Source organism: Sinocyclocheilus rhinocerous, unplaced genomic scaffold, assembly GCF_001515625.1.
Source record: "Sinocyclocheilus rhinocerous isolate Xijiao unplaced genomic scaffold, SAMN03320098_v1.1 scaffold254, whole genome shotgun sequence".
Classification (NCBI taxonomy): Eukaryota; Metazoa; Chordata; class Actinopteri; order Cypriniformes; family Cyprinidae; genus Sinocyclocheilus; species Sinocyclocheilus rhinocerous.
This window is the reverse complement of record NW_015628690.1, coordinates 1,919,178-1,940,667: the sequence shown is the minus strand read 5'-3', so window position 1 is coordinate 1,940,667 and position 21,490 is coordinate 1,919,178. Positions and strand designations below refer to the sequence as shown.

At 33.9% G+C, this 21,490-nt stretch overlaps 6 gene segments (V, D, J or C); all 6 read right to left on the bottom strand.

Moving 5' to 3' along the window:
• LOC107738266 (T-cell receptor alpha chain V region HPB-MLT-like) lies at window positions 1–444 on the bottom strand (the record flags this gene model as incomplete). The annotated part of the segment is given in 2 exon segments: window positions 1–299; window positions 405–444. Coding segments are annotated over 2 exon segments (339 nt in total), but the record flags the coding sequence as incomplete, so codon positions are not given.
• A 2,304-nt stretch (window positions 445–2,748) lies between these two features.
• On the bottom strand, window positions 2,749–3,332 carry LOC107738231 (T-cell receptor alpha chain V region RL-5-like). The segment is given in 2 exon segments: window positions 2,749–3,062; window positions 3,222–3,332. Coding segments are annotated over 2 exon segments (354 nt in total).
• A 290-nt stretch (window positions 3,333–3,622) lies between these two features.
• Window positions 3,623–4,147, bottom strand: LOC107738230 (T-cell receptor alpha chain V region 2B4-like). The segment is given in 2 exon segments: window positions 3,623–4,017; window positions 4,108–4,147. Coding segments are annotated over 2 exon segments (435 nt in total).
• An 11,952-nt stretch (window positions 4,148–16,099) lies between these two features.
• LOC107738229 (Ig lambda chain V-IV region Hil-like) lies at window positions 16,100–16,881 on the bottom strand. The segment is given in 2 exon segments: window positions 16,100–16,413; window positions 16,842–16,881. Coding segments are annotated over 2 exon segments (354 nt in total).
• A 530-nt stretch (window positions 16,882–17,411) lies between these two features.
• Window positions 17,412–17,878, bottom strand: LOC107738264 (Ig heavy chain V region 186-1-like; the record flags this gene model as incomplete). The annotated part of the segment is given in 2 exon segments: window positions 17,412–17,716; window positions 17,808–17,878. Coding segments are annotated over 2 exon segments (354 nt in total), but the record flags the coding sequence as incomplete, so codon positions are not given.
• A 2,383-nt stretch (window positions 17,879–20,261) lies between these two features.
• Window positions 20,262–20,710, bottom strand: LOC107738228 (T-cell receptor alpha chain V region HPB-MLT-like). The segment is given in 2 exon segments: window positions 20,262–20,575; window positions 20,671–20,710. Coding segments are annotated over 2 exon segments (354 nt in total).
• Between the last annotated feature and the right edge of the window lie 780 nt (window positions 20,711–21,490).

Here is a 21,490-nt window from a genome sequence, read left to right as displayed (position 1 = left end):
CCTCAGAGCACAGTAGTACACAGCAGAGTCAGACACACGCAGATTCTGGATTGTCAGTGGAACTGAATCTGATGACACTTCAGAGTCAAATCTCTCCTGGAACTGAGCGTCATTATCTTCACCTCCATATTTATTTCTCCTCAGCATGTATTTGGGAAAGTCATTAGCTCTTTGGATGTACCAGAAGTGGTTCGGTTGTGATGAAGAGGTTTTATATTTGCATTGCAATGTTACTGGTTTTCCTTCAAATTCAGTGATGTGTTTATCTGGCTGATCAACACTGTCTTCTCCATGACACTCTGTAAAGACGTAAAAAAATTTTTAATAAATTGTAAAAATTTTACCTATAGTAAGGTTATAAAACTGTTTTAAGTAATTACAAAATGACAAATTCCCCCACTTACCATGATAAACTGATGCAAAAATGAACAACTTCAACAACATAGGAGTTATCATTTTAAGTGTGACTGAAACAGGAGAAAACGATAAATCATTCATTCATTCAGTCATTTGTTTCAGTAGGAAATAGGATAGTTCTTAGAAGGAGAGAGGTTAAACATAAACAAAAGTAGTAGTGTGTGTATACTGCCCTCTTCAGGATATTGCAACTTCAACAACATAGGAGTTATCATTTTAAGTGTGACTGAAACAGGAGAAAACGATAAATCATTCATTCATTCAGTCATTTGTTTCAGTAGGAAATAGGATAGTTCTTAGAAGGAGAGGAGAGGTTAAACATAAACAAAAGTAGTAGTGTGTGTATACTGCCCTCTTCATGATATTATTGTAAAGAGATTTTACCAGAATGAGTTTTATGAGAACATTCAATAATAGCATAGCAATATTTAACACTGTTCCCAATGCCAACATTCAGTTATTGATAATATTCACTTCTGACAAACATGTATCATTGTACTTACATTGTATTTACAATTGTGTACATAGCCTACAGTATGTGCGGAGCAAAGATCACAGGTGATGTGAATGGTCCAATTCTGTGGAAATATGGGAGCTTTATGCAGTTCTGTGGACATAGATGTAAAGTGAGCTTGGTTATTTTATCTTTTGTAATGTTTCAGAGCTTTTTTATGAGTGTTTCACCCTCAAATCCTACTGTATTTCTGCCTATCATTAGGAGACCATTGTTTTCTTTTATAGTCAGGCTTTTGTACAGCGTTCTTGTGTTTCCTGTGACTGTGGGCCTCAGAGCACAGTAATACAGAGCAGAGTCTGATACAGCAGCAGAGGAGATGATCAGATCCACATGGTTTTGTTTTTCTGTTTTTCTGATATTAGTAGTGAGTCTGTAATCTACACCAGACATCTGAGGTTTTTTTACACTGTCTACGATGAGCACAAGGAACTCAGAAGCTGATCCGGGATACTGACGGTACCAAAGTAAAGACAATGCAGATGAATAACTGCAGGATATTTTAACCTTTGAACCTTCAGCAGCAAATTCCTCTGTTTTGTCTGGTGTAATAGTATCTGCATTACTGGCACCTGCAAAGAAAAGCGAAATGTTAGTTTTAGTCTTAAACTTAATAATATTAGTGTTAATATTATATGACTATACTGATACTGAAACATTAAAATTTCAGTAGTTCATTTACTTAGAGCACTTTTATATCCCACCAAATAAGACCATATGATTAATTATTAATTAACATACTTCATTGTGAAAATAGGCTAAATGTAGGCCTAATGCATTCAAATGAAACTTACATGCCAAAGCAGAAAGCAGAATAACTAAATGGAGTATCATTGTACAGTCGTATATGTGTGCTTACAGTCTGAGCTTGAATGATCTTATGAAATATCCTCACAGATATACTTCAAGCCCCTCCCTCTCCAAAAAAAGGCAATACATTTAAGTATAATTTTGTCATTGTCTCCTTTTTGATACAGTTGCTTCATAAAATGTTACAAAGACCCAGAGTAGTTTTTGGATTTATCTCTGATAATTTCAGTCATTGATTTGATTTCTTTTGTAGCTTCTGAATACAGACAAAGATCAGACTCAGATTTGCTTCAATATTCAGTTACAAGAAGTAGAAACTCAGGGTTTGCTCTGAGATGCTGGTTTTACCACTGGAGAGAGTTGACAGTGACATATTCTGATGTAAAGACAATAAGAAATAAAGGCAAGTTACCAACTGCAGCTAATAGAAGTAAATTCCTCAAACAGTTTAACATAGTTTACATAAAGCTTTACATAAAAACTGCAATATTAGCGAAATATTATTAACAGTCTGAGTTTATGATTATGATGAGCCAGTCTGAGTTTGGATTTCACTGTGTGTTTGCACAGGTTAAACACATATAGGAGGAGCTTGTATGTATAACATGATACAGTTTTGCCTCAAGGTGGCAAAGATGTGCAATTACATTACTACTATTTAAAAAAAGAAAAGGCAAAACAGGTTTCCATTTATCATTTTTGACTTTTATTTTATTTATTTATTTTACTGATCACCTTAAATTAAAAGAAGAGGAAGTTGTTGAATAAACATAGATGCATTTAATATTGTATTCATGCAGGGAACTAATGACACATTAAAACTGAATATATTTTAATGATTTCTTCCTGGTTTACTTTTATGCTGTAAATTAATCTACTTCACAGGTGTTGCCACAAACTTTATTACATTCAGGGCTGGATAGATTGTGGTTTTGATTGTGGTTTTCACTATTAGTTGAAAGTGAAAAGAGCTTCAGGTTTTTGTATGACATTTCTCATGTTTTGTATCACTGGGCTCCTACTCTTAGAGCACAATAATAGTGAGCTGAATCTGACAGACGTAAATCAGTAATAGTGAGTTCAGTGGATGTTTGTGTTGTAGTTGCATGAAACCGATCATCAGCAGTTTTTGCAGCACTCAGTGATCGAGCACCTTTATATGCTAAAAACATAATTTCCCCATGTAGATACTGTCTGTACCAGTAAAGACGAACATCATTGCTAGTTGTACTATACGAGCAGCTCAGCTTGACAGTCTCTGTTTCTTTTGTGATAACATTTTTCTCTTTGTCTGGCTCAATACTGTCCCCGGACACCAAACCTGCGAACAAAAAACAGAATATACAGAAAACCAAACACATTTCCAACACAAGACACCACGCAAACAGTAAAAATGACTAAAATAAGTTTGTTAAAACATTGTGGAGATTTAGATTTTCCAAACTCCACTGTTTCTTCATTTTCTGAATAATTAATGTACCTGTTCCCATAATAACAATGATTAGAAAGCATCTGTCCATGTTGAATAAGATCAGCTCAGTTCTTTCTTGAGCCTTTCAATATTCTGCACTGTGTATGAGACACTGACGGTCATAAAGACACCCAGAAACTTCCTGTCACATGATGCTGTTTGCTTTGCATACAAACTATTCAATCTATCTATCTATCTATCTATCTATCTATCTATCATCAGCTTTTCTCCTCATGCAAGGAAAGAAAGATCCATGTGTGCATTTTCTCAAGAGCAGCCCTGTGGTAGAAATGTACTTGCACATTGTGATTATCATTTAACACTTTTTATAGCATATAGAACCTATTATATTACTTGGCAAAAGTGGAGTGCATGCAAAGTGAAGGACAGTACTGTATGTTGTATGAATGTCATAATGTCAATTTAAGACTGCATGATCTATATTCTTGCTCGCTCTCACTGGGTAAAGGGTTTTTGTAGAGAGCTGATGTGTTTCCTGTCACTGTGGGCCTCAGAGCACAGTAGTACAGAGCAGAGTCTGATACAGCAGCAGAGGAGATCTCCAGATCCACATGCTTTTGTTCCCGTTTTGTGAGTTTAACTGAAAGTCTTGGATCTACATCAGACTTTTCGGTGTTTGATGCACCATCAAAGATGAGCACGAGAAATTCAGGAGCTGATCCAAGATACTGACGATACCAGTATAGATAATCTGCAGAGGAATAACTACAGGATAATGTAACATTTGAACCCTCCTCAGCAAAATGCTCTGTTTCGTCTGGTGTGATGTTTCCAGAGACAGCAGCTGAAAAAGAAGAGGTACATGTTTAATGACATATGTTTTAATTAATCTAATCTTTAACAATATTGATAAGACTTATATAAATATACATACATGCCAGACTGCAGAAGAGAAAAAGTGAAAAGACATCCATTGTGCAGTGCACTGTGTTCACTGGACGACTGAATCGTTTCTACTCCAGTCTGATTTGATTAGATTGTGTCAGATCTGTGTAGACCCTCCTCTCTATTTACATTTCACTCCTGGAGAACAGAAGAAGGATACAATCAGTTACAATCACTAATGTTTCCTCCTGATTTTCATGCACTATGGATGGGTGTAACATGGTGTACTACAACAGAAAATTGATTTATGATGATTAGGGTAATTTTTATTATGATGAGGGTAATTAATTTTAGTTTTGATATTTTATAAAGAGCACAGTTTTGTTGATTGTATCATAGCAGCTCAGTATTATATGCTGTCCTTACACTCACAGGGAATATAATATTATTTAATTATATTTTTAGACATTTAATATTGTTTTTGCAACTTAATATATACTGTAAATAAATATGTTTGATTTCTCGAACTGTACGCATGCATGTGCTCAACACTTCAAGTTTTTAGTGTGTAGTATGAAACATATTGACTCATTTTCATATATATTTAAGTATTCTCTTATAAATCCCCTCCTATAAATAGATTTGTATTCTCAGATGTGTCAGGTTTTTGTACAGTGTTTTTGTGTTTCCTGTGCATGTGGGCTCCATGGCACAGTAGTACAAAGCAGAGTATGTCACTTTAGCAGAGGAGATCTCCAGATCCACATGGTTTTGCTTTTCTTTGTTGGGTTTAGCAATGAATCTGGGATCTACATCAGACTTCTTAGCTTCTGTTATCGATATGTGAGGGTTACAAGGAATTCAGGAGCTGATCCGGGATACTGACGGTACCAGAATAAAGACCGTGCAGATGAATAACTGCAGGATAATGTAATACTTGAACCCTCAACAGCAAACTCCTCAGTTTTAGTTGGTCTAATTTCATTTCCATACACAGTACCTGCAAAAGTAAATCAATGTTTACGAATATGGATATTTTAGTGAATCAAGTGTGATCAGTGATTTATTCAGTGGTATGAATACTGTATGAATAATGCAACAAAATTAAATACTTACATGTAAAGACAAATAGCAGAATAATAGAACGGCGTACCATTGTCTGTGTTCACTAATGCAGCTTAAATGAGCTCTGCAACAGGCACTGAAGAGTTTTAACAAGATCACAATAAGTGTCAGTGCTTAGAGCTCCACCTCCTCCAGCAGAAATATAACACATTGCAAAAGTCTTGAAAAGGGAAAATAATAGCATATTACAGTCTAACTTCAGTTGATTTCCCAAAACACTCAGAGCACAGTAATACACATGAAGGTTTCTATTTATTTATTTTTTTTATCCTTTGTAATGAATACACTCTGAAAAGATAAAAGAGCCAACTTTGTGATGGAGGTTGATGATTATTCATTATGAGCAGTCGTGGAAAAGGTTTTTATATCCTTTTGCTGGTGTGCTATCATTACTGAGCTGCTCATTTTGGTTTGAGAAAAGTTTCATGATGGAGAAATTTAAGATCCACTCAAATGTGGCATGTAACCAAACCTTTGCAGCTTAAAGTTTTGATGTATTCTGGTTATTGAAAATATAAAAGCATTTGTGTTATCGTCGGTCATCCGACGTGACGTCGAGAGTGACCGACTGAAAGGGAACTAAAGTTATAACAAAAGTAGAACAAAATAGTAAACGGCAGAAAAATATGAAAATATGCTGAAAATATGAGGATATGAAATGATTTGCTGTAATTATTATAAATCATGTTATGTAGGCATTTAATGTAGTGTTATTTAATGTTATAAATATGTGTAAACAAATACTGAAATTCATTTCACATTTGTTAAGTATAGGGACAGATTTCAAGAAATGAGAGTGACATTATTTATTGTTCAGCAGGTATTTGTAGAGCGTACATGAGTTTCCTGTCCATGTGGGCATCAGTGCACAGTAGTACATGGCACAGTCTGTTACTTCAGCATCAGAGATCTCCAGGCTCACAACATTTTTGTCCAATTTTGGTATAATACGAGGAGGAAGTGGGTTGCTTGTGGGTAAATCCAAGCCAGGAACTCTGGGTAGGATCTAGAATATTGGCGATACCATTGCAGGTTAGTTAAAGCTCCCTCATATTTGCAGGACAAAATTATGATTTGTCCGACAGATGCAAGTGCCTTGTTTTCCTGTGGTGTTATTGACTGTGCCAATGTGTCACCTGGAAAACATAAAATATAATATATTTCATCAAACTGAATTTGTATCATTAACATTATAGCATTTAAACAAAATCAGTCTAAAAATATGTAAACTGCATTATGTCTAAAGGTCATGTCAACTTCACTTACTTTTATCAACAATTGCAGAAGAAGAGCACAAGGAATCATCATGTTTGCACTGTGAGAAGTTTAAAGGATCACTTTGCTTTTACTCAAACCTCCACAGGCTCTTCCTTATTACTGCACAGAATAAGAACACAGCATTGAAATTAATTGTACTTCTAGGTGATCAATATTTGAGTTCAAATATAAAAGAAATCTAGTAAATCTGATTTAATTTATTTACAGCCATGTAGTGTTTTGATTTTTTTTTTCTTAATAAATAAGTCGGTAATAATATGCCTAATGTAACACTCATTTACATATTCTCTGACTGTCAATGGCAACTTATAGAGCTGAAGCATGAATGCTGAGTGTATATCGCCCTCTTCTGGTCCCCAATAGGGTTATGTAATAAACGTGCATTGTTCAACAAAGCATTGAAATAAGAGTTGTATTTCTGCTCACATCATATTCAATTTATTTCTAGTAATAACCGAGTGCACTCAACATATGGTTTTAACAGAATATTGGTCACTGTGTGTTGACCTGTTTAAATATAATTTACATTAGGTTTAATGTCACATTTAAAAGATGGGGTAAACTGATTTATGATATGAAGTGAAATGGTTGAAATTGTAGATGTTTATGTAATCTAAATTTAATTTAGGGCTCATTTATTTGCAGGGTTTTTGTATGCGTGTTGAGTGTGTTTCAGTCACTGTGGGCTTCAGAGCACAGTAGTACACAGCAGAGTCAGACACACGCACATCCTTGATTGTCAGTGGAACTGATGTTCTAGAGGTGTTGAGATTGGCATCAAATCTCCCTTCAAATTGTTTATCAACCTCACCAGATCCAGGAAATTTCTTCAGCATATATCTAGGGTATCCATTTATTTCTTGCTGGTGCCAGAACAGATATGGAAATGAATCAGTAGTTGAATATGTGCAGTTGATTGTTACAGTTTCACCTTCAACAGCAGTTTGAACTCTTGTTTTTTGTTCAACACTGTCCAGAGAATCACATCCTAAAATAGAATAAAAAAGTAAGTCTATTTTCTAATGAAATGAAAACACAATCTCACAAACTGCACGGGGAGTTGCATTACTACAATTAAAATGAATCTAAAAACTACATAGTGTATTTAATGGTGCCACTTACCCCACAAATATGTGAATAGAATGATAACCACCCTTTTCCATTGTGTCATTATCTTTCCAACTGAAATCACCAAAGTCATAAAAATACACTGAGAAGTTCTGATCCTCTTCTTGCTTTAGGTTCTCTGTGATGCAGTAGAGCTCAAACACTTTTTAGGAGGAGCTTCTTCTGTAGATTAAAGGTCATCATCATTAAATTTATAATAAGATGATTTACGTCTGCGTGTCGTAACCATATACATTTCTAAAGTGCTTTCTAGTTTCTGTGTTTGTTATTTTTGTGGTTTCTTGACTTAAAGCAAGGTGCACATGGTTCCCACTTTCATATTAACAACTGCATCTTTACAGGTAAAGTTTACAATACTGTTTTGGATCTGGAGGAAATAGATAGTAAATTAGTAAATAAGCACTGTATAGATTACTGGATATCAACATTTACAGTACATGATTGTTTGTGCAGTTCTGTTACCAAATACCTTTTTTTAAATATAACTAAACTGCCTGTTACTTTCTCATATCTATATTATCAATTCTATGCATTTATAGATGCATTTCTTTGTAGTAATGCTTTGATGCTTTTATTTCTACATGTCTGAACTGCTCTGTTATATTCTCTGAAAGATATTTCTGGAACATTTACATAGTTTCTGAGTTTTATTGTTCAGGAGGTTTTTGTACAATGTAGTTGAGTTTCCTGTCATTGTGGGCGACAGTGCACAGTAGTACAGCGCAGAATCTGTTACTTTCTCATATCTATATTATCAATTCTATGCATTTATAGATGCATTTCTTTGTAGTAATGCTTTGATGCTTTTATTTCTACATGTCTGAACTGCTCTGTTATATTCTCTGAAAGATATTTCTGAAACATTTACATAGTTTCTGAGTTTTATTGTTCAGGAGGTTTTTGTACAGTGCAGTTGAGTTTCCTGTCATTGTGGGCAACAGTGCACAGTAGTACAGCGCAGAATCTGTTACTTCAGCATCAGAGATCTCCAGGCTCACAAGATTGTTGTTTTTATCAACTTTAGGTATGAGACGATCAGGAAGAGGGTTACTTGTGGCTCCATGTGGATAAATATAAGCGAGGAACTCCGGTTTGGATCCCAAATACTTACGATACCAGTGCAGGTTATTAACAGCTCCATCATATTTACAGGACAGAGTGACTTTTTCTCCCTCAGATTTAAGTGTCTTGTTTTCCAGCGGTGTTATTGACTGTGCAAATGTCTCCTCTGCAAAACAACCATTAAACTTTTTTTTTAATCAAAATTACCCAAATAATTAATATTATATTACAGAATTTCATAATATATCACAGCATATATAATGCATAATATATTACAGCATTTCAATAAAAGCCATGTCCAACATCATAAAAAAAATAAGAAATTAAACATCTAAACATTGCATAAAACTCCAAATTTACAACATTATTTGATCAAATGATCAGTAAACTCTTACTTTTAATCAACAATAGCAGAAGCAGAACAAAAAGGATAGTCATGTTTGCACTGTACATGGAAAAATTTGAGATGCTCTTTTTCATAATCAGATCCCTACAGGCTCCACCCACTGTATCTGTCAGAGTATGAGGATGTGAACACAGCATTAAAACTTTTGGTTGATGAACACTAAGGTATGAAACTATAATATATATTTTTTTAATGATAAAGCATTTTAAATCATGATAAAGCTCATCTGATCATAAAGATTATCTTTCTCATTATGGTGGATGTTTATGTAGGCCTTTATGTAGGTTATTTAGTTTTTTGGTTAATAGAGCCCTGGGTTTCACCTACACATTCACTTATCATTACAACTGCAAAGAAATTATTCAATCTTACTCATACTCAATAACTCAATCACTCAATAATTTAAAGAACAGCTCATTAAATGTTAATGTTGAGTGTATGTCGCCCTCTTCTGGTTTTCATGTCTTTCTGCACATGCATACTACACATTCACTAAAGAGATTTCAATAGCAATAACCAGATTTGTGATGGTTATATATTTTAGTGGCATGAGCAGTATGAAATCAACTGAAACCAAAAGTAATGGAAAATAAAGACAAATGTAAATACAACTAATTTAAATTTAGATCATGAAAACGTTTAATTGATAGACACCTACTAAAATAGAATATATTTATTGGTTTTAAGAATGAAATCATAGACTAAACAGTTTATTCTAATAGAAAATCATTTTAAAAATAGATAGCTTTAAATTACATGATGTAATGTATGCTGTTGCATTGTCAGAGTTTTTGTATGAGTGTTGAGTGTGTTTCAGTCACTGTGGGCCTCAGAGCACAGTAGTACACAGCAGAGTCAGACACACGCACATCCTGGATTGTCAGTGGAACTGAAGTTGTGCTGAGATTTGCATGAAATCTCTCCTTGAATTCTTCCTCACTGTTTCCAGATTTAGAAACTTTATTTAACATGTACTTGGGATTTCCATTGTCTTTCTGCTGGTACCAGAAGAGAGTTGGGCCTGGATAAGCAGTCTGATATGTACAGTCGATCGTTACAGTATCACCTTCAAAAGCAAACTGAATCCTTGTGTGCTGATCAACTTTGTCTTGAGAATTACAACCTGAAACAGAATTAAAACAATATTAATAAATATGCACATTACACACATAAGGAAAATTCTCATTCATTGAAAAGAATAATTGATTTTGCTACTCCCCCCAGATATATAAAACTATGATCACAATGGCACTTTTCCACAGTGCCATTATATGCAATTGAAATTGGCAACTCTTAAAACATATGCAGAGTGTGATGTGTTTAATTAGTCCCTTCCTCTTTATGCATCTGTTAAAGCAGCAATAAATTCAGATCACTTTGTCTGACTGCTGGGAGGAGCCTGTGCTACAGTCAGTGTCAGTGAAAACTTTAATACTGTGTATATGTAAAACCATATCACTTAATTATGTATATATATATATATACAATGATTAATCTTAGAATGTGCATACAGTATGCTTCCATGTATTTTGATTAGCCTATATTACATTATTTATTTATTTTGTTTATCTGTTCATTGCTTAACTATTTCAAGTGAAATGTGTAGCATATATCAATGTTATTAAGTTATGAGTGTATTGTTTTGTTTATCTTTGATTTCATTTCAATCACTGGTAGAGTGACGATAGAATATTGATTATATTCTGAAGTGCGAGTAAGTTGATCGGTAAAATAATGTCATTAATCTGATTTCATATACATGCCTTGAAACTCTAACAAATCAGGTTGTCTTAACTGTGCTTCAGATTGCACTTTAACAAGTGTATTAAGTAATAATATCATTGAAGAATGCTGTATATCAAAACAGATACAAAGAATCACATGACAGCAATGGTTGTTTAACAAGTTTATTTGCAATTCATTTACATGTTGTACCTTTGTTTCTGTTTAAAGGTTTTTCACTTTTCTGCTACAAGTTGTCACATTTCATCATAATTGATGCAAATAAAAGAAAAGTGGAATCCAGTTAAGGCCTCTGTTGATGTGTCTCTCCCTTTCAAGTGGGGAAATTGTGCACGAAAAGAAGTAACTTGACAGATAGGAATAGCCTCAAATGAAGTTTTTTTTTCCCCCAGTTGTTTATGTATTTCGGTATTTCATAATAAACATATTGATTGAGTGAATATCTCTTACCCATGCAAAGTTGAATTATTATCCGGTAAAGAGAAACGTGATGTCTTCAGAGAGACAGAGAGATGTTTGAATAACTGTTTTACTCTGTCTTACACTCTCAACAGTGTGAATATATAAAAATATATAATAATAATAATAATAAAAATAAAGCATATGTCAGAAACTGCATATGTCAGGATGGATGTTTATGTGTTTCAGTCACAGTGGGCTGCACACACACATCCTTGATTGACAGTGAAACTGAGCTTGAGGATTTGTTGGGATCTGCACAAAATATTTTCTTCCTCATTCATTCATTCATACATTTCACTGTTGTTTCTTCCAGTTGAGAGTTTATGGAGCATGTAAACTGGGAATCTTAAAGTATCTTGTGTAAAGAAATGTTCTTATGTAAGGGTTCAATTTGATGACAGTCAATGTTTGTCTTTACAATTTTCCAGTGCACAATTGTTTGCAGAGTTTAACAATAAATTAGAATTCCCACCAACATCATACATTATGCCACACTCTGGCCAATTTTAGAAATTACATAGTTTTCATCAGATTAAAAAAAGGATTCAACTTTGAGGAGAGAGAAATTCATTTTATTATTTTATTGGTTTTGAACACCGAAATTACTGATATATAAACACCATTTAATTATAAGACATGTGACTTTGCATTTGCTAAAGAGAAGTTTGGATTATATTCAGCTGGATGAAGTTTGTAAGTGTGAAGAAGCTCAGTGTTCAAGAATTTTCTTGGAAAAATAATTATAATGATTAAAATGTAGTTATTAATGTAGAAATTAAGATGAAGTATTCATACACTGAAGCTGGAAAGTGATATCCAGAACATATTGTTAATGTTTCTTTGAAGTTTTATAACAGGCCTAATTCAGTTTTACCCAGGTGGGACCACATATTTTATTACATTAAGAGCTGGATAGATTGTGGTTTTGATTGTGGTTTTCACTAGATATTTTCAAAGTGAAAAGAGCTTCAGGTTTTTGTACAACATGTCTCATGTTTTGTATCACTGGGCTTCTACTCTTAGAGCACAATAATAGTGAGCTGAATCTGACAGACGTACATCAGTAATAGTGAGTTCAGTGGATGTACGTGTTGTATCCGAATTAAATCGGCCGTCAGAGGTGTCTTCACCAGAACGTGATCGGGCACCTCTGAGTAATAAATACTGAGGTTCTCCGTTGGGATACTGTCTGTACCAGTAAAGCCAAACATATTCACTACTTGAACTATATGAGCAGCTCAGCTTGACAGTTTCTGTTTCTTTAGAAGTTTTTTCTGTCCCTTTATCTGGCTCAATATTCTCTCCAGCCACCAAACCTGTGAACAATATGATTTTGATTTATGAAATCAAGGTAGAAAACAATATCGCAAACATACTTTTTTTTCAGAGAAAAATCAATCAGTAAAATCAAACCATTAAAGAATTTGGAGTTTGAGACTTTAAAACAATGTAAATATTAATATAGAGACTTTCATTAATTGTTCAGTAAATAATATACCTGTTCCCACAATGAGAATCAGTATAAAGCATCTGTCCATGTTCAGTCAGATCAGTTCAGTTCTCTGTTGAGTCTCTCAGTGCTCTGAGCTGTAAGTCACTGCAGATCAGTCAGAAACACACAAAGGAACTTCCTTCTCTCTGAACTTCCTGCTGCTGTTCACTTTCATCCATATGGTGCCATATACTGTATATACACTGCCATTCAGAAGTTTGGGATCAATAAGATTTTTAATGTTTTTTTAAAAGAAGTCTCTCATGCTCATCAAGGCTGCATTTATTTAATCAAAAAAGCAATATTGTCAGAAATTATTACAATTTAAAATAACAGTTTTCTATTTTAAGATACTTTAAAAATCTTTTACTTTATTTTACTATACTTAATAATCTTACTGATCCCAAATTTTTTAACGGCAGTGTGTGATAAAAATGGAGGCACAGATAAATGACTGGAGAGGTGCTCTGCTGTCTATGAGAAATCTGGTTGTGGTCAGTGACATCATAACCGATTCTCTCTCGTTTTGTTTCATAATGTAAATATTATGAGGAATAATATATATCAGTTTAACTCATGTGCATACCCTTATTCCTTTTTTAAATTCAGAGTTTCATAACTAAATGTAATCAAAACTTACTCATTAACAGGATAGTTCAACAAATGTTGTCCCAAACCTGTGTGACTTTCTTCAGCTGAACACAAAAGAAGATATTTTGAAGAACGTTGATCTTGACTCTTTTATGCCACGCATTCTTATACATACTATGGTTCTTAGAATAATCTACATGCGGCAAACTATTCTTAGAATTTTTGTTAAACTGTCCTACTATTCACATTAAATCCAATTTAACTGACAAAACTTCTAGTATACAATTCCCTTTCTTTTGGAATGTGTTGTAGTTCATATATGAGAAGTCAGATAACATAGTGTTGGTTTTTCAAGCTGACCTTTTCTGTTCTGTTCTAATATAAACTTTGTGAGGTATAAGTATTGGTTTTTTTGTGTTTGCTTACAAAATGTCACATATATTTTGGTCTAGTTTGATAGTTTTATGGCACTAAACCTGTCCAGTGTGCAGTGGTCCTCAGTGATGACTGACTGATCACAATATCATGTTTTTGTGTGAGTGTTGAGTGTGTTTCAGTTACAGTGGGCTTCAGAGCACAGTAGTACACAGCAGAGTCAGACACACGCACATCCTGGATTGTAAGAGAAACTGATTTTGAATTTGGTTAAGACTGCTGTTGAATCTATCCTCAAGCGGCTTGTCATTTGTACCGAATCTGTTCAGCATGTATTCAGGGAATCCATTTACTTTCTGCTGGGACCAGAAGATATCTTAAGATATATCAGTGGTTTCAGCTGATTGTTACAGCTGCTTCTTCAACAGCAGTTTGAACTCTTGTATTTTGTTCAACACTTTCCAGCAAGTCATCGCTGATGAGGCTCTCATATTAAAAGGACAAAATATTACATTCCTTAAAAAATTGTCTTTCTCCAAAAATATGTGATAAAGATGACTACAATTTTTTGCCAGTTTGCCATCACAGAAATTATTAAAATAATCAATTAGATAAAATAAGCTTGAAGTATACAGTGGAATTTTGTTTCAGACTTTATTTAATAAAGTTGTACTAACACTGTCACATATGCAAAGACCAGCAATAGGAGTCTGACTGCACAGTATCTGAACAAACACAGTGTGGCTGTCTCCTCCTCCTGAAGAATTCTGGATGTATTTTAATGACTTTACAATGATCTGATGCTCTTTATATACATTGGTTCATGCAGTTGGACTTTTTTTGTTTAGTTTGATGAACTAAACTAATTCTAGAATGCTCTTGAACCATTAAATGATTGTTATTGTTGTTACTCGAGTCTCAACTACTGTGTTTGTTTTTATTTTTATTTAATTCTTATTGATTTATTGTAGTTATGCATTTCTCATCAATGTCATGGAGTCATGTTTTTGTGTGAGTGTTGAGTGTGTTTCAGTCACTGTGGGCTTCAGAGCACAGTAGTACACAGCAGAGTCAGACACACGCACATCCTTGTCAGGAGAACTGTTTCTAATTTGGAGTCCAGTTTTGCATGAAATCTCTCCTGAAATTCAGGCTCTGTAGTTCCCTTCCCAATGGAAAAGTCACTCAGAATGAATGTTGGTGATTTGTTTGGTAGCTGTTTGTAACAGAAGAGATAATCATTTGCAGAACTCATGAGGGTATAATTACGCAAGTCACTTGATTTCCTTCAGCAGAAGTCTTTTCTCTTAAATGCTGCTCTACATTGTCCTGTCCCCAGCACACTGGAAAAGATGGGACATAAATTAACAATCATTCACAGATATTAAGTAACTCAAATAAATTAAGTGTAAATGAAAGACTGTTCTTACCAAAATCATGTGTTGTGAATAAAAGAGTAATAATCAACCATTTCGTCATATTGTTGGTCAGAGTTGGAGAGAGTAAGTGTCAGACAACTGATGTGAGTCTCTCCTTATGGCAAATCTCTCTCAATTATTCTCTTGATGTTTTCAACAACTGAACAGTCTGACACAAGAAATTAAGGGATGCTGACCCCTGGTGGTGAATTCATTATATTAAAAACTTAATATTAAAAAACAGTTTTTTTTTTCATTTGTAACCTTTGAAATCATTTCAAATTATTTAATTATATAAACCATAGAGTGCAATATCCTTTGACAGATTATGCATAATATGACATTATTGTGTAAAATGATGTTACATATAATACATCTTTACATATCTGAATCAAGATGTGCCAGGATAGATAAGATGACAGGATAATGTTCTTACAAAGAAAAACTTATTTTTTATTTTTAGTTTTAGAATCTTAAGGTTTAGCTTATATAAGAATTCGAGGGATAATACATTATTCTTAGCACATTCGCTGAGATGGACAGTCAAGTTCAGATACTGTGCTGTTAGTCTCCTCCTGCAGGTCTTTGCATATGACAGTGTTACAATAACTTCCTCAACAGAGGCTGAAACAAGTGTCTATTGTAGATTTCAACAAAATCTATTTATCTAAATCAGGTTTATTTTATTTATTTATTTTTTTTTTGTTATTTAATCTTAAGATATTTTTGTTTTATTATTATTCATGATAGATGTTCACATCTATTAGGACTGGTCATATATTGAATATACCTATGTTCATTTGTCTTTATAACTTGATTATAAATTTCAGCTGCAACCACACACAGGTGTTTCCACAAGTATAATTATATTGTGTGAATTATAGATTGTGGGTTTGATATGGCTTGAGATCCAAGTGAAAAATGAATTTGAGTTTTTGTACGGCTTCACATAGACTTTGTATCACTGTGCTCCAACTCTTAGAGCACAATAATAGAGAGCTGAATCTGACAGAGTTACACCAGTAATAGTGAGTTCAGTGGATGTTTCTGATGTAGTTGACTGAAAGCGAGGTTCAGCTGGGGTCCCAGTATCACTCCATCCCCGAGCTTCTTTCCACATTAAATACTGAGGTTCTTTATTAGGATACTGTCTGTACCAGTAAAGTCTAACATATCTGCTGCTTGTATCATATGTGCAGCTGAGGGTCACAGTCTCATCTTCCTTCACGACACTAGTTTCTTTATTTGGCCTAATCTGGTCTGCAGTCATCACACCTAAAAACAAAGAAATAAGACAATTAGACAAGTTGCACAAAATTAATACTAGTGCTACAAAATAAAATTGCATCCAAAATAAAAGTCTGTGCTTACATAATATGTGTGTGTCTACTGTGTGTATTTATTATTTATATATTAATGCACACACATCCATACATATATTGAAGAAAAAAAACATTAATATTTATATATAATATAAAATATATAAATGTAAATATATACAGATGCAAATATTTTTAAAACACATGTATGTGTGTGCATATAAATACATAATAAATATACACAGTACACACATATATTATGTAAACACAAACTTTTATTTTGGATGCGATTAATTGCGATTAATCATTTGACAGTACTAATTCTTACACTTATAGTTTTTCTACTGTACATCACTAGAATGAATAAAGGGAGTTATACTGTACCTTGAGACAGAATTAAAATCAGAAACAGGACTTTTTCCATATTTATTGGGTCAGATGAATGTATTAATGTTCTCTGTGCTCCAATTCTAATGCATTAGTTTAGTCCTCACAGAAGAGGTGTGTCTTCAGGCTTTTTTTAAGTTTGGTGGTTTCAGATGCAGGTGATTGGTTGGAGGAGACCATTTTAAAACCAAACAAAAGAGCCTTGAAAAAAGAAATCAGAAAATGTGTGATTGGTCTCTTTTGGTCTGGTTACAAATTCGGGATCAATAAACTACACTCTGTTAAAAAGGTTGACGAGAAAAAATAATTAAACACAATGGAAATACTGTAGATCAGCTCTGTTTTATTTTGGCAACTTCACAACTCCAGGTTCATCTTGAACTTTAAATACTTGATCCTTGATGGTTTGCCACAAATTGCACCTTATTGTTTATTACTGATTCTCACTTGGTGAAAATAACTTTTCTACTTTGTTTATAGTGTTTTGTTAACAAAGCTAGAGTTTTCCATTTATTTTGTCTGTTTTTGTATGAGTGTTGAGTGTGTTTTAGTCACTGTGGGCCTCAGAGCACAGTAGTACACAGCAGAGTCAGACACACGCAGATTCTTGATCATCAGTGGAACTGTGCTTGATGTTGTATCCAGTGTTGCAGAAAATCTCTTCTTAAAATCAGGCTCAGTTGTTCCTTCACTAAATGGATATTTGTTCAGAATGAATGCTGGTGATTTGTTTGATAGTTGTTTGTACCAGAAGAGATAAGCATCTGTATTTGTAGCTTTGGTAGTGTAGTTACACATTAAAGTTACTTGATCTGCTTCATTTGCAGTCATTTCTCTTGAAGGCTGTTCAACTCTGTCTTGTCCCCAGCACACTGGAAAATAGATTTAATTATTAATCTTTTACATATATTAAGTAACTCACATATGAACAAATGATAAAGTGGAAATTAAGAACTTCCTTACCTAAATCATGAGCTGTGAAGAAAAGTGTGATTGTCACCCATTTTTCCATTGCTGAGATAGAGATTAATATTTTAACATGTGTTCTAATTAATGTGTCTCTCTGTCTTTACTCTAGCTCTTGGTTTGCTCTGTGCTGCTTTTCTCTTGATGTTTCAGGTCTTCAAGCTCTCACATGCCGCCTGTTTCCTTGAAAACACTTTGAGGGATGCTGCCTCCCTGTGGTGAATTTATGTATATTCTAACTGACATTTTTATCCAAATTTTAAAACTTACAAATGTGAAAAACAATCAGAAAGCAGTAACGCAATACACATAAAGTTATTAGATTTCTGCAACACAAGAGTAGTGGCTTGTGGATGTGTTTCTAGGGGAGACCGTTTTGCAGCTTCATGACATTAATATTTACCCTGTGGTAATAAAGTTTATCAAGTAATACAAATACTTATTAAGAAATTTAGTGAAAAAAACATCCTACAGATTCATGGTTTGTGAAGAATAATAGAAAGTTATTTTAAGTTTAATTATATTAATAATATTTAGAAAAATAACACCAGTTAAAATATGTAACAATAAAAAGACAAAATTAAAAACTATACTTGGTAATATTTCCAAACTTGTGAATGCCCACACATAGTTTTTGTATGAGTGTTGAGTGTGTTTCAGTCACTGTGGGCCTCAGAGCACAGTAGTACACAGCAGAGTCAGACACACGCACATCCTGGATTGTCAGAGGAGCTGATTTTGTTGTTGTGTTTAGACGTGCATTAAATCTCTTCTTAAAATCGTCGTCATTAGCTCCATAAGTAGACAGCATATATTTTGGGAATCCATTTACTTGTTGCTGGTACCACAAGAGAGTTGGCGATGGATCAATGCTTGTATACGTACAATTGATTATTACAGCTGCTGCACCTTCATCTGCTGTTTGAACTCTTATATTCTGGTGGACAGCATCCTCAGATTTACACCCTAGAATTTAGAAAACCATTTAACATTTGAATAACTCAATCATTCATTCATTCCAAATTTAAAATGGAAGAAAATCTACTTACCCAAAAAATATGAGATGAACAACACTAAATATTTTTGCCAGCGTGTCATCATAAGTGTGTAAATGTGCTGTGTTAAATTAAACTAAACAGAATGAACACATCTACAGTAGAACAGATTTTTAACCCCCTTGTTGCTTCAGTCTGTCTGGCTAAAGTTACACTGAACACATTTACAAACACCTGGAGGAGGAGCCTCAGTATCTGAATACAGATAGTTTGAATGAAAGGATTTGTGAATCATTGTACAATATTTAGCATTAATTTCGATTATGATTCATATCTCATTTCTCAATTATATATGGACAGATAATGTGCAGATTACAGATAAAATAAAAATATGGAATACAGTTATTATAGAATATCAGTTTTGTTATGCATAACCCTAAACAAACTGTTAATTATATTTAATTTATAATGCAACATGAAGGTATTTAAATAGATATACTAGATCTAAATGTTCTTGTATGAGAGTAAAGGGTTCTGTCACCACAGGCCTATGAACAGTATAGCTCACAGTACAGTACACAGAGTCAGACACATGCAGATTCTTGATCATCAGTGGAACTGTTCTTGATGTGAAGTCTGATGAAGCAGAAAATATCTGTTTAAATTCATCCTCAGTAGTTCCTTTACCAACTGTAAATTCACTCAGAATGAATGTTGGTGATCTGTTTGGTAGCTGTTTGTACCAGAGGAGATTAAGCATTTGTAGAGTAATTGCACAGTAGAGTAACTTGAGCTGCTTCATTTGCAGTCATTTGTCTTGAATGTTGTTCAACATTGTCTTGTTCCCAGCACACTGGAAAATAGATTTATACATTATTCATGTGAACTTAGTGAAGAAATGGTGAAGTGTAAATGTTCTTACCAAAATCATGTGCTGTGAAGAATAGAGTAATATAATTGCCCATTTTGCCATTGCTGCTTTAAGTTAAAAAAGGAGAATATTTTAACAAGTGTTTTCTTCTTACAGTATAGTTTCTGTTTCTCTTTGCTATTTTAGGTTCTTCATAAGATTTTGAAGAATGATGCCTCCTTGTGGTTAGTTTAAATATTTTTTGCTGAGCTGAACCATTTAAATTTAACTTTAATATATTCTAACATGATTTGCAAGTTATTAATGTCAGAATCAAGTAATCAGAATATATAAGAAATAAATTGGACATTTTATTTTGCACTATTTGAATAATTTGACTTCCTTAAAGAGAGTTGTGATGTAATTCTAAAATGTAATTCAGGAAGTATTGTGTTTCCTTTTCATTACATTTTCAGTAACCGCACACAGGTGTGCTTCCACATGTGAAATTAAATTGTGTGAATTTTAGATTGTGGGTTTGATATGGCTTGACATCAAAGGGGAAAATTAATTTGAGTTTTTGTACAGCTTCACATAGACTTTGTATCACTGGGCTGCTACTCTTAGAGCACAATAATAGAGAGCTGAATCTGACAGAGTTACACCAGTAATAGTGAGTTTAGTGGATGTCTGTGATGTTGTCGACTGAAAGCGAGGATCATCGGGGCTCCCACTTGCACTACCTGATCGTGCAGGCTTGAATAACAAATAGCGAAGCTCTCCATTGGGATACTGTCTATACCAGTACAGATAAACATAACTGCTGCTTGTATCATATGTGCAGCTGAGGGTCACAGTCTCATCTTCCTTTATGACACTTGTTTCTTGATTTGGTCTAATCTGGTCTGCAGTCATCACACCTAAAACAAATGAACAAAATAATTTCTGAGTCAAGTAACACAAAACTATTTCATTTGAATGTGTCTGAATACTGTAACGAATAAAAATGTCATACCTGAAGTCAGAATTAAAATCAGCAGCAGGTGTGTTTCCATGTTGACTAGATCAGATCAGGTGTGTATTAATGTTCTCTGTGCTCTGAGCTGTAGATCTGTGTTACTGTGAGTCTCTGCAGTTTCACACTCAAACACACTGGAACTTCCTGCTTTCTGTGTGATGATACCATCTACTGCTTCTCATGTTTTTGCTCTGCCATTGGTTAGAGGAAAGCTTTTGCTGCAAGGAATTATAGTATATTTTTATTTCTTTATACAAACATGAATTCTTAATGAACCAATAAAATGAACAGTAATCTTTCAAAGTGTAAATACTTCTGGATTTAAATTAGATTTTGAATTCCAGATTCAGGTCAGATCCCCACTGCATAAGCTATTATAATATAATAGTTGAATGCTCACTGAAGAGCTTGTTTGTTGTGATGATTTGAGACTCATGGAGCTGTGGATTAAGTTTGAAATAGCTAAACATGATATTATTTTGTAAACCCTGAACAATTCTTTATTAAGATAGGAGTTATAGTTTTTTTAATGCTTGATCCCCACTATACTTATCCATATGTATAAGGCTGTTTATTCACTGGATATACCCATGAACATTTGCTTAGAATAGCTAAAAAGAGTGTCATTGTACGTGTGCTTACATTCTTAGCTTAAATGACACATGTCTCTGTCAGGTTCAACAACATGGTGAAACCTCACCTGCTTCACAACCTGGCAAAACGCAATTGCATCTAACTATGATCTTATCACCTCTTTGAACATGGTTGCTTTATAAAATGTTATGAATACTTGGAGAAGTATCTTTTAAGTGAATCT